The following is a 12,913-nucleotide window of genomic DNA, read 5'->3' as shown; positions in this document are numbered from 1 at the left end:
TATATTTAATTAACTTGCTTTATTCATTCTTTACGCACGAAGATACGCAAATCGTTGAGTTGGTGTGCACACGTTTCTTTTCCGGTGGGCAACTGGGTAGACATGTTTCCTTCCCTGCGTAGAAAAAGACAATTATTTTCGATTTATAAGAATGTAGAACAAGATAATCGCCTCGTATCGATATTTTAATTGAACGTAAGCGTGATGTTTAGCCGTCGATATATTAGCTGCGCTTCTACAGCCTAAAAATAACCAGGCAAAGCTGTCATTATAGAAACATGAGGCTGTTGAAATGTGTTCTAACGTTAGCTGTTGACCATATGTTGGTATTAAGTCAACAATATTGAGTTTTAATTAAGGTTTTGTTTTTAATATTAGAACTTATTAAGAATGGAATAACGTGTGGAGACTTCGTGTTAGTAAATAAACAAGGCTGAGCTCCATTCTGACATGTCATGGATAGGGAAACCTTTCATAACTGCTGCAGTTTGGCCAAAATGCCCAGGCAGATCCATCAACAAAACTGCTCCTCTCATTTCATTGAGTACATTGAGAGGGAAATACCTTACTCCAAATTCTTCAAGAACTACTTGATCTCCAATCAGCCCTGCATGTTTTCCAAAAAATTCACAGAAGCCTGGAATTGCAGAAAAAACTGGGTCACGGCAGATGGAAAACCTAACTTACAAAGACTTCTGCTTGAATTTGGTGAGCAAAGAATGCATTTGTTTAATATATTTTATTATTCTTGCTTCAGTGTGTCATGCATTATAAGTTAGGTAGGTTCTGTTTTAGCTCTAAAATCTAGATTGAGGAAATAAATGTGACTACTGCGCATTACAGAACTGTAACATTTTCATTTTAATTAAATGACTAAAGTTTGTAAGATCAGTTTGATACGTATTGATCGTACCAATTTAAGTTGATTGCTTAAAAGTAGTACCAAAGTGGTTTACTACTAAAAAAAAAAAAGAAATCTAAATGTATACTCAATATGCTATATCCATAAATACATTTAAGGTCAAAAGTTTACATCCCCCTTTCATAATCTGCAAAATGTTAATTACTTTACCAAAATAGAAAATAATAGTTGAAATTATAAAAATGATCAGATCAAAAATTATGAATGATCTTGATCTACAGCTGTGTTTTTTTGTTTAGTGATAGTTGTTCGTGAGTCCCTTGTTTGTCCTGAACAGTTAAACTGCCTGCTGTTCTTCAGAAAAATCCTACAGGTCCCACAAATTCTTTGGTTTTTCAGCATTTTTGTGTATTTTAACCGTTTCCAACAATGACTGTATGATTTTGAGGACAACTGAGGGACTCATATGCAACTATTATAGAAGGTTCAGATGCTCACTGATGCTCCAGAAGAAAAAACGATACATTAAGAGCCAGGGTGTAAAAAAATTTGAAGATTAAGGTAAATTTAACTTATTTTGTCTTCTGGACAACATCTTCTGTAGCCTCTGAAGGGCAGTACTAAATGAAAATAAATTGATTTAGGCAAAATAAGAAAAATGTGCACATCTCCATTCTGTTCAAAAGTTTTCACCCCCGGCTCTTGATGCATCATTTTTCTTTCTGGAGCATCAGTGAGCATTTGAACCTTCTGTAATAGTTGCATATGAATCCCTCAGTTGTCCTCAGTGTGAAAAGATGGATCTCAAAATCATACAGTCATTGTTGGAAAGGGTTCAAATACACAAATGCAGGAAAAACCAAAGAATTTGTGGGACCTAAAGGATTTTTTCTGAAGATTTTATCATGCATGATTTTATCATGCAGATGAGACTCCTGTTCCTGTTGCAAACTGCAATGCAAAGGAATACAATTCCAACCCAAAGCAGATCATGCCTTTTAAGGAGTTTATCCAGTACTGGAGAGAATACATACAGAATGGGCATTCTTCACCCAAAGGATGTCTTTACTTAAAGGACTGGCATATGCAAAGGTACAACTCTTTTTAACAGCATATAGCAAAGTTACTGTATAAAAAATAATAATTTTGAATGTGATGCATAAGACTAGCTTTGAAATGTTGTAGTAAAATAAAGAAAGAATCGATGTGTGAAATGATTATATACTCTCCATAATGTCAAATGTGTTTATATTCTTTTTAGGAACTTTCCTGAGCGTAATACATACAAGACACCAATTTACTTCTCTTCTGATTGGCTGAATGAATATTGGGACACAATTGAAGTAGATGATTATCGGTTTGTCTACATGGGACCTAAGGGGTCATGGTACCGTGTCAGTCATTTTGCTTTTTTGTTCCTATAAATAATCAGAGTTTTTGGATTTTGAAAAAAAGTAAAACAAAGGAACATTATGATGTAAAAAATAATTATTTATAATTCTGCTTTATGTCATTTGCACAAAATGACAGATTTCATTTAAATACACAACATGCTCTTTGGAACATTCTTTATGTTGCTGAAAAATTTGCTAGAACTAGAAAATTATATAAGCTTTTTTTTTTTACAAGTAGTCTCAGACTTTTGAACCCGATGTACCTTGAATATAGTTTGAGCACTTTTTTTAAATAAATTAAATGTATTTAATTTATACTGTTGCATAATTGGCCAAATATATTTTCTTATATTTCAAATAAATTGGTGTGCATCAACTACTCACCCCTCTGAATTTCATGCAGTCAACATTTTTGTTGTTGCCTCTAGGACACCTTTCCACGCAGACGTGTTTCGCTCTTACAGTTGGTCTGCCAACATCTGTGGGCGTAAGAAGTGGCTCCTGTACCCTCCAGGACAAGAGGAGTTCCTGCGGGACTGTCATGGCAACTTGGCCTATGATGTAACAGCTCCTGTACTTCAAGACAAGGGTCTGTATCCACAGTTTGAAGAGGCCTGTCAGCCTTTAGAGATCATTCAAGAAGCTGGGGAGATCATCTTTGTACCTAGTGGTTGGCATCATCAAGTTTATAATTTGGTAAGTAATAATGGTTTAAATGGTGTATGCATTGTGTATGATGTTGTAGAACAGGGGTGTCCAGTCTTGCATTGAGTTTTGGTCCATTCTGCCCAAACACACATGCTTGGAAGATTTCTACTGAAAACCTGTTCTAGCTTGTCAGAGAGTAAAAAAACTATAAAATATGTGAGAAATGTAATAATTTCTATCTATTTTTATTGTGTTACTAGGGGCCAATCCCAAAAGGCTGTAGCCCCTGTATGTTTTCTTATTATGTTCATCTAATTTGAGTCTATGACAGCCCTATGAACGGAACATAGGAAAGTGATGAGATTTGGCATACTTATAGTAATGGCCATGAATAGTGATCTGACCAAATTTGGGGTCTCTAGAACCAACTCTATAGCGGCACCACTAGTTCAAAGATTCAACATTTAAATGGTAATAACTCCTGAACCCCTCATTCTAGAAAAATGAAACTTAGTACACCTGATTCATCTCTTCATTCTCATCACATTCAATAGCTTACATTAAGACTCCAGATAAATAAAAGATTGTTTGTCATGGCTATTTGTAGTGACTGTTTACCCATTTAGGTGCACGCTTAAAAATTAATTTGTTCCAAAAGGATGTTTTTGCAGTGATGCCATAGAAGAACTGTTTTTGGTTCCCCAAAGAACCTTTCAGTGAACAGCTCCCAAAAGAACCATTTTGAAGAACCTTTTCTGAATTTAAAAGGTTCCATGGATTTTCAAGGTTGTTGATAGAACCATTGATGCCAATAAACAACCTTTAAGAAAGTAAATATAAATAGTATCTAACATGAATAGTGTAAGTAGGATTTATTGCTTGATTTATACTTCCTCTGCATTTTTGTTATGTTTTGGGGTAAAATGGGTTTCTCTCACTGCTTTTCAGTGCTGCAGCAGTCAGGTAATTGAGATCCAAAAAACTAATAACCAAAAACAGCCTTTGACAGATTTTTTTGCGGCTGTCTAATCAACTATATGAAGAAATTATTTTCCTTGGACAGTTAAGAAGATCAGTCTCAATTCCAAGTAAACCTTGAGTTTTACGTTTCATAAGTTGTCTTCTAAAACACATCTGTGTAATGAAATTGCTCACTAAATTTCATGAAAAATTTTAGGCAGTTTAAAAATTGAGTGTGTGTCAGATTGACCCCAGCACTACAGGAGGATTATTTTATATTATTTGCAAGAATAAGTTATTTTATGTCAATCATGAACATAATTACTGTAAAATAAAAGGAGGAAAAGGAAAGGAAAGGAGGTGACGTGAGGCCAAGTATGGTGACCCATACTAGGAATTTGTGCTCTGCATTTAACCCATCCAAGTGCACACACACAGTAGTGCACACACACACACCGTGAACACACACCCGGAGCAGTGGGTGAATAGCAAATAGAGTTAATTTATCCAGTATTGTTTTGAGGGTTTATATTACATCAGTTAATTTCTCAAAACACATTTCAGGTTCCTATCTGGTTGGTCCTCCATCAGACATAATCAACCTGAAAGTGAGGGGAATCATTAAAAAATTGCACTCGCTGACCCTAGAAGTAGAACTCAATCTGGTCAATAGATTTGGTCTTAAATTCTAAGTCTAGGGAACATAAATGTGACCCTGGACCACAAAACCAGTCTTAAGTCGCTGGGGTATATTTGTAGCAATAGCCAAAAATACATTGTTTGGGTCAAAATTTTAGATTTTTCTTTTAAGTAAAGATCATGTCTATGAAGATTTTTTGTAAAATTCCTACTGTAAATATATCAAAATGTAATTTTTGATTAGTAATATGCATTGTTAAGAACCTAATTTGGACAACTTTAAAGGTGATTTTCTCAGTATTTAGATTTTTTTGCACCCTCAGATTCCAGATTTTCAAATAGATGTATCTCGGCCAAATATTGTCCTATCGTAACAAACCATATATCAACAGAAAGCTTATTTATTGAGCTTTCAAATGATGTATACATCTCAGTTTTGTAAAATTTAACCTTATGACTGGTTTTGTGGTCCAGGGTCACAAATGTGTAAATATGTACATGTACCATGTAATGTGCACTAGAGATCAGTTATTGCTGTAAGGAGTTAGGATCTGAGCTGAAATATCGAGGTTTCTAGAAATGTGTGTATATCCAAAAATGTGTTGTGGGCCTGACACAAATGTGACCCTGGGGGTGTATTACAGAAAGTTTCTTATCTTAGGTCTTAACTTAAGATATGATACGTTAAGTTAGGATTTTTCGCAAATTCGTATTACAGAAGCAAATCTTAACTTGATTTGGGATTCTTACAAAATCGTATCTTATGTCTAGAAAATCTTAAACTGCAAGTTTGACAATCCAATCCAAAATAAACAAAACCAAGCTTTTAATTTCAGTGCCGCGAAATTGCCTTTTCTACTGATCTTATCAAAGTTTCAAAGCGATACTATCTCTCACAAAGACAAAACAGGGAGTGGGCAAGACCGAAAATGTGTCTGTGGTGTCCTGCATTAACCGTAATATCAAATTTTCCTTAATTGTGCGGCAGTCTGTAATTACTTATACGTGTTTTGGGTCCTCCAAGAGTTTTCTTACCATTAAACATCTCCGTTCTTCATATTCATATTATTAATATATGTAAAGCCATTGTTGCACAGCGCAATTGTAAGCGTATTTTTCTGTTAGGACAGCTGTTGGGTTGCCCTAAAGTTAAGACAGTTTTTAGGATTTTTGGTCAAGTTAGGCAGTTTCTGTAATACCCCTTTCCTATCTGTAGTTAAGATAAGATAACCCACTTAGGAAATGGTGTTCTGTAATAGCTTTTGTCCTAAATATGGTCCTAACTGAAATTACCATGGCTACCAAACAGATAGATAAGATTTTAAAGTTAGGATCTTTCTGTAATACGGCCCCTGGACCACAAAACCAGTCATAAGGGTCAACTTTTTGAAATTAAGATTTATACATAATCTGAAATCTTAATAAATAAGCTTTCCATTGATATATGGTTTCTTAGAATAGGACCATATTTGGCCGAGATACAACTAATTGCAAAATCAGGAATCTGAGGGTACAAAAAAATAAAAATATGGAGAAAATTGACCAAATTAAGTTCTTAGCAATGCATATTACTAATCAAAAATTGGTTGGAAATGTACAAAATATCTTAATGGAACATGATCTTTACTTAATATCATAATATTTTTTTTTAAATCTATCATTTTGACCCATATAATGTATTTTTGGCTATTGCTACAAATATACCCATGCTACTTAAGACAGGTTTTGTGGTCCAGGGTCACAAATATGGTTAAACATGACACAGTGGTTAAAGTAAAAACAAGGTTTTGTAATACCAATACATTGAAGTAATCACTCAAAAGAATTAGGAAAAATGGTCAAGCAAGCAAAATTGAACCACTTGAGATGTGAAATGCAGTCTTGTAATCCTGAAAACCTTTGTCCTAGCTGGTTTAAGTGTGATTAAGATTGGAGCTAAACTACTGCAGTACTGTACTAGAAGTTCTCTTTCTGACAACCATTTGTAGGGATAGATACCGAAACCCAGTGCTAAATGGACCCCAGGGCTAAATTAAGCTCTGATGTTATCAGTCCTGCTTTTGGCACTGATGAGTTCTCTATGAGAAAACCTTCTTTGACCAACTTGCTTACTTGATTTCAAAAATCCATCTCTTAATAATAGGAGGATACCATTTCCATCAATCATAACTGGCTGAATGGCTGTAATTTGGATATCATGTGGCAATTTCTGCAAGACGAACTCTCTTCTGTTCAGAGAGAAATTGAGGAATGGCGTGATACTATGGACACCTGGCATCAGCATTGTCAGGTAACTCTTTATTTTTGGCTAACTAGTTGTTGATTCTGACATCAAGCATCACCGTTTCCAAGTCCAAAAGGTCTGTTAGATCCAAAAACTCTCATAATGTAAAAACAACACAATCCTGTCAACTTTCATGTGATATATTTATTCATATTCTATTTCAGGTGATCATGAAATCGTGTACAGGAATCGATTATGGGGAGTTCGCCTCTTTCCTTAAGACTATTTCAAATAATCGGATGTCCTTTTTGAATTCATGTCCCAGAAATTCAGACAATTGCCAAGACCTTCTTGCCGAAAGTCTGTTTGCTTTAGGCCCTCAGCATGCGGCCTTTGATCTTCAGAGAGTATTGCATATATTTGAGAACATGCTTAGCAATGAAGACTTTAAAAGACTAGACCCTTCAGCTCTGAGTTTCAAACCTGAGGAACTGCTTCAGGAGATCAGAGAGGCTATTCGAACAATTGTATAAAAGCTGTACAGTATGTGGAAGATAAACTATGGCAAATGTTAATAAATTGTTTTAACAACATATTTGTGTTATTTAATTGTTGTTTATACTGCCATTACATTTTATTGTGACAAACACTGTTGGGGAAAGTTACTTTTAAAAGTAATACATTACAATATTGCGTTACTCCATAAAAAAAGTAACTAATTGTGTTACTTAGTTACTTGTTATTGACAGTAATACATTACAGTTACATTACTTTCGTCACCTGAGCTGGGCTTGCTTAATTGCTTTTTAATAACAAAAAAAAAGTTATATTTTTGGCAACTGTAAAGGCCTTTTCACACCAAAACTAAATTTAAAAAAACTTAGGCAGAAAGAATTGCCTCTGCACCTCACTCCCAAATTCTCTCAACATGGTAACTTGCAAGTAACTTGCATTACTTGTTTGAAAAAGTAACTATTTCACTGTACATTTTAAAGTAATGCAGTACTTTACTAGTTACTTCAAATAGTAATCTGATTTTGTAACTCGTTACTGGTCATGTGTTACCCCTAAAAATGATGAAAAATATCAAAGATGTACTCCTTCCAGTGCTACATCCAAGATAAAAAACAACAACAATTATTCACGTAACGTAAAACTAATGTCTCACCCTTCTTGGTTTGCTTTATACAAATTAAATATAATTGTTAGATATCACATAAGGAAATTTGGCACCCGTTTATTTTAAACAAAACCAAGGTAAGAGTATTTCAAACTGCTTTTTTTTATATATAAAAAAAAGGTTAGTTTACATCCATTAGGAGGGATGTGCATTATAAGAAAACAACAATCAAAACATTTTTTTTTTATATTTTATTTCAAAGTGTCAACTAAAACTCATCTGTGTGAAAGATAGAATTTAATATATAAATTTTAAATTAACTAAATAAATATGATCTGCATCACATTTACAGCATTCAGGGGGGCTTTTGATCTTTCTACTGTTGCGGAATTATTAATCGTTACTGTTTTTTGGCCACCAGTCAGGTACAGTAGCCTCTAAAGTCACTGTCATGCCATCAGAGGATTTAAGTTTTAGTGGCTCTTTGGCATGAGCTAAGCGTATGAGGCTCAGTCCGAGTTTGCCGATTCCTGCCCTGTGTTTCCCTGCTGGTTTGCCCCCCTCAGTCACAAGAGTGGTGCCTTGGTCCAGGTTCTCAGCTAAAGCAGACATGGTAACAGGCATTAGACGCTTTCGTATCACACCAGTGTGGTGAGTTCTGGCAGTCAGTTCCTGTCCGACGTAGCATCCCTTGCTGAAGCTGATTCCCTGCATGTAGACGAGGTTAGACTCCAGCGGAAGGGCCTCACCTGGTGGAAGGTCTTTGACTCCTTCAGGTAATCCTAGAGAAATTACATAATTTACAGAATTGATTACATATCACAAATCTTTTTAAAAATTTATTTCTTAAATAATTTGTGACTAATGTTTAAAAGTACTCTTAAAAGTAAAAATACATTTTATACTGTCATTTGATACATTTTAGGTCATAAATCTGCTTCAATATTTTCTATAAAAGAAACTGAAATTAAATATATATTATATCTATAATAGATTTAGGTTAAGTAAAGCCTATTATACTGCAGAACAGTGCTGACGCTTCTTAACATGTCACATCAACCGCACATTTATGCAATTTTGAGGAAATTTCAGGAATGTTCTCCATATAGTGGACTCCAATGGTGCCCGAGAGTTTAAACATCCAAAATGCAGTTTTAATGCAGCTTCAAAGGGCTCTAAATGATCCCAGCCGAGGAAGAATCGTCTTATCTAGCGAAACAATCAGTTATTTTCTAAAAAAAAAAAAAAAAAATACAATTTATATGTTTTAACCTCAAATGCTTGTCTTGCTCAGTTCAAGACAGGGTATGTCGAAAAACTCTCCTCTCATTTTCTTCTTCATCTTCAAAATCATCCTACATCAATGTTTTACCTTTTTTTTTTTGTAAAAGGGCATTTGATCTTCTTTGCACTTTAAATTTTTAAACACTGGGTCGGTACTTCTGCAGCGACGTAGAATGATTGTGAAGTGGGAGGAGGAAATGAGATGGGAGTTTTGCAACATACCCTAACTCTCTTGAACCGGAATGCATAGAGCACACTCAAAGCTAGACAAGACAGGGGCACCATAGAAGTCCACTATGGAAAGAAATGCTGAAATGTTTTCTTCACGACTGAAGAAAGAAATACATGAACATCTTAAATGACAGGGGACTGAGTGAATTATCTGTAATTTTTTGTTCTGGAAGTGAACTCCTCCTTTAAGCTTTGTGAGGTTTATTCTGAGTAATAATACAAGTTGTTTATATACCGATTTCATAGCGATGTCTGTGGTATTCTTCAGTGTTGCCCTCTCGACATGCAGAGACGATCTCATGTGGATTGTTCTGAGAGTTGGTGATCATTCTCCAGCCCATGAGTTCAGTTCTTGGGTCTTGCTCCAATACTAACACTTTATCTGCTGCAGTAACATGTGGCTTTGACTTCTCCAACACTGCAGCTTTGTTTTGAGGTAACAAAGCCCATGATGAGAGACTGGGACACGAGCTGAAAGTCACTTTGCGACGTATCTTGTAAACTTTCAGAAGCTGCATAATGGAGTCCTGTACAGTGCGGTCACACTCCAGAAGTACACCATTAAATCCATCTGGGTTTCCTTTTAAACTAACAAAACAGTTTCTATTAATACATACATGCAGAACATACAAAACTATTTATATACTATATGTTTAGCACAGATTCTCTAAAAATCAGCTCTAGGCGTTTTCATGCAGATGGATGGATGTGTAATGAGTTTACTCTATAATTTATAAAATAAATATGCTTTTTTTTGTAGTCACTGCTTTATGATGTTTTCTGCATAAATCAATATTTAATTTTTAAATAAATCACTATTAATCTGACAAGCTGGTTATAAGGTCTATCCAGTCAGATGACGACTACACACATACATACACTGTAAACAAATATTTTTTCTCTAAGTTTTAAGTTGTTTTTATACTTCAAAATGTAAAGTTTATGTAAATTTGCTATTTATTTGTAATTGGTTGTGAAATTTACTAGCAATTTTGAAAATTGTTTCTACACCTCTTTTTTCCATTTAACACATTCTGTCAGAACCATATTAAAACTTAATGAAAATTGCTATTTAAAAAGCAATCTCTACTGAGATATTATGCTCTGATGAAAATATAGCCAGTCTGGTTTCCTTGGTTTCCTTTGCTGCGACTTGAACTGTAATAAATCTAAAAATGGATCTCTGCTGTTTGCAATTGTTGTCGATAAATAAATGCACCTTTGTGCAAAAACCTTTGTGTCACATTACAAAGTGATTTTGTTGTTTTAATAGAAGCATTAACATGACTTGGAATTGTTTGAGTTAATATTAGAAGTTTCACAGGTTTCAGTTTGAAAGAAGATTCTTGTTTTACAGGTTATAATGTAAAGAGTGTTTTATTATATGTTAAGATAAAGATAATAAATCAGGAAACTAGAAAGGTAAAATTAATCTAAATATACAGTTGAGGTCAAAAGTTTACATACACCTTGCAGAATCTGCAAAATTTTCATATTTTACCAAAATAAGAGGGATCATACAAAATGTATGTCTTTTTTTATTTAGTACTGATCTGAATAAGATATTTCACATATAAGAATAAATAGTAGTTGAATGTATAAAAATGACCCCTTTCAAAGTTTACACACTCTTGATTCTTATCCTTGTTTGTCCTGAACAGTTAAACTGCCTGCTGTTCTTCAGAAAAATCTCACAAATTTGTTGGTTTTTCAGCATTTTTGATAACTGTATGTAAATGTCTTATAAAGGTCCAGTAAAAATAAAAAAATAACATGCATTTTGTTTGATCCCTCTTATTTTAGTAAAATAACATTTTGCAGATTCTGAGAGGGGGATGTAAGCTTTTGACCTCAACTGTATGTAATATAAAATTCCTCAAATGACAATAATCATGATTATATATTGTGATTATAAATTGAGTGAAATAATTGCGATTATCGGTTTATCAATTATTGTGATGCTTTTATCCGTTATTCTGACGGCACCCATTCACTGCAGAGGATCTGTTAGTGAGCATTGCTGATTAATGCTAAATTTCTCCAACTCTGTTCCCATGAAGAAACAAACTCAACTACATCTTGGATGGCCTGAAGGTGAGTACATTTTTGGGTGAAGTATTCCCTTGATCACATGCATTTTTCATTTGTAAGCCACTTTGTATATCACCATGTGTTTATAAACAGTTAGAACCAAGTTGGTTTTACCGACATGTCAAAGAACAGAGCAGAAGGCCAACTAACTTACATATCAGTAGTAATCCAGTGTGGGCAAGTGAGATAATGCTTAGGTCACGCCCACATTTTACTAGCCTTATTTACAAAACTCCAGCCCCTCTAAAATCACATTAATATGACATTCCGTGTCTACTTTAAAATTCAATCAAATTAAATATAAAAAAATGTAGAATATTACCTGTAAAGGATGATGTCATACAGTGTCCTGCCTTGAACATTGAGAATATGAGCATACATCGCACACTGTGCATCTTCTTCCAGAAGAGCCATGTCATTGGTTATTATTCCTTGAAGAAATGAGCTCGTGTCTTGTCCAGACACATTGATGAGAGTCCTGTGTGGTAAGCTGTAACAGCTAAAGAGTACTGTGTTATTGCTAGGTTGATCTTGAGAGTGTTTTCTAATCTGAGTCCTGCTCACATTCTCGTGTCTCGTAACGTTACAGCGAAAATAGTGCGAGTGAAGTCCGCCTGATCCTGTCAGGATCGCTCTGAAAGCACTGCTAAACAAAACTACCCTTTGCATTGTGTTGTCTTCTTCAGCGTAACTATAAAAGCTCAAAGTTCCTCAAAACGACACAAGTTTGCGTTACTTTGTCTCTCACCTTCCATTTTCATTCCCATACTGCACTGCGTGTGCGTTCACTGGCGTTCGAAACGAAATACGAATCCTACTATGGCGAAGGTTTACCTAATTAATATTAATATTTTAAGCGTATATGTCATCATGAATATGTATGAGCTAATACTTCGCTGTAGTAATCGGTCAATATTTGTTTGTATTCCCTCGCCGTTTTTAACTTTAAAACACAAAATACCACTGTCAAGCGCCGGTGTTACAATATACAGTATTCGGTTCCTGAAATTTGGTTCCACTGGGTGGCGCTTATATGAATATTCATGAGTTCCCATATTGTGGGCGTGTCCTTGGACAACGTGCAACCGAATGGAACATGCATTTCACATCACAAATTAATTTAATAGATTATTTCGGAAAGGTGTAATAAAGTTTCATACAAATTTTGTCACTGTTCTATCTATCTATCTATCTATCTATCTATCTATCTATCTATCTATCTATCTATCTATCTATCTATCTATCTATCTATCTATCTATCTATCTATCTATCTATCTATCTATCCTCATGTACGTTTTTGAATAGGCTGCAGGAACACATATAAAAAATTGTGATGGGGTTTTGCCCTTATTTTTCTGTAATAATTTTTAAAGAAAAACATTACAGAAAAATGAGGCAAACACCCATCCTAATCTTTTTAAATTTCATCAACATGCTCTTTCAAAAAAAAAAGTTTCAT

The 12,913-nt window shown here is 34.6% G+C and overlaps 2 protein-coding genes across 2 annotated transcripts; one reads left to right on the top strand and one right to left on the bottom strand.

The window, feature by feature from the left end:
* Positions 1-92: 92 nt before the first annotated feature.
* On the top strand, positions 93-7,320 carry jmjd4 (jumonji domain containing 4). Its single transcript, XM_073848835.1, has 6 exons — positions 93-708; positions 1,789-1,954; positions 2,124-2,249; positions 2,685-2,952; positions 6,647-6,793; positions 6,952-7,320. Exons 1-6 carry the CDS (start codon positions 456-458, stop codon positions 7,258-7,260), a joined length of 1,269 nt encoding a protein of 422 aa, XP_073704936.1. The 5' UTR covers positions 93-455; the 3' UTR covers positions 7,261-7,320.
* A 727-nt stretch (positions 7,321-8,047) lies between these two features.
* iba57 (iron-sulfur cluster assembly factor IBA57) lies at positions 8,048-12,207 on the bottom strand. Its single transcript, XM_073849716.1, has 3 exons — positions 11,776-12,207; positions 9,598-9,950; positions 8,048-8,629 (listed from the first exon to the last, which is right to left on the bottom strand). The coding sequence occupies exons 1-3, from the start codon at positions 12,120-12,122 to the stop codon at positions 8,241-8,243; spliced, it is 1,089 nt and encodes a 362-aa protein (XP_073705817.1). The 5' UTR covers positions 12,123-12,207; the 3' UTR covers positions 8,048-8,240.
* Positions 12,208-12,913: the final 706 nt, after the last annotated feature.

This window comes from Garra rufa, chromosome 10, assembly GCF_049309525.1.
Source record: "Garra rufa chromosome 10, GarRuf1.0, whole genome shotgun sequence".
In the NCBI taxonomy this organism is placed as follows: domain Eukaryota; kingdom Metazoa; phylum Chordata; class Actinopteri; order Cypriniformes; family Cyprinidae; genus Garra; species Garra rufa.
The sequence above is the reverse complement of the archived record's forward strand: the minus strand, read 5'-3'. Positions and strand labels throughout refer to the sequence as shown.

Coding starts and splice junctions, on each gene's coding strand:
- iba57 (XM_073849716.1), bottom strand. CDS start 12,122: ATGCAAAGGGTAGTTTTGTTTAGCAGTGCTTTCAGAGCGATCCTGACA. Junction 9,951..11,775: donor TATGACATCATCCTTTACAG/GTAATATTCTAC, acceptor CTGTTTTGTTAG/TTTAAAAGGAAACCCAGATG. Junction 8,630..9,597: donor CAGACATCGCTATGAAATCG/GTATATAAACAA, acceptor TAATTTCTCTAG/GATTACCTGAAGGAGTCAAA.
- jmjd4 (XM_073848835.1), top strand. CDS start 456: ATGGATAGGGAAACCTTTCATAACTGCTGCAGTTTGGCCAAAATGCCC. Junction 709..1,788: donor AAGACTTCTGCTTGAATTTG/GTGAGCAAAGAA, acceptor TTTATCATGCAG/ATGAGACTCCTGTTCCTGTT. Junction 1,955..2,123: donor AAGGACTGGCATATGCAAAG/GTACAACTCTTT, acceptor TATTCTTTTTAG/GAACTTTCCTGAGCGTAATA.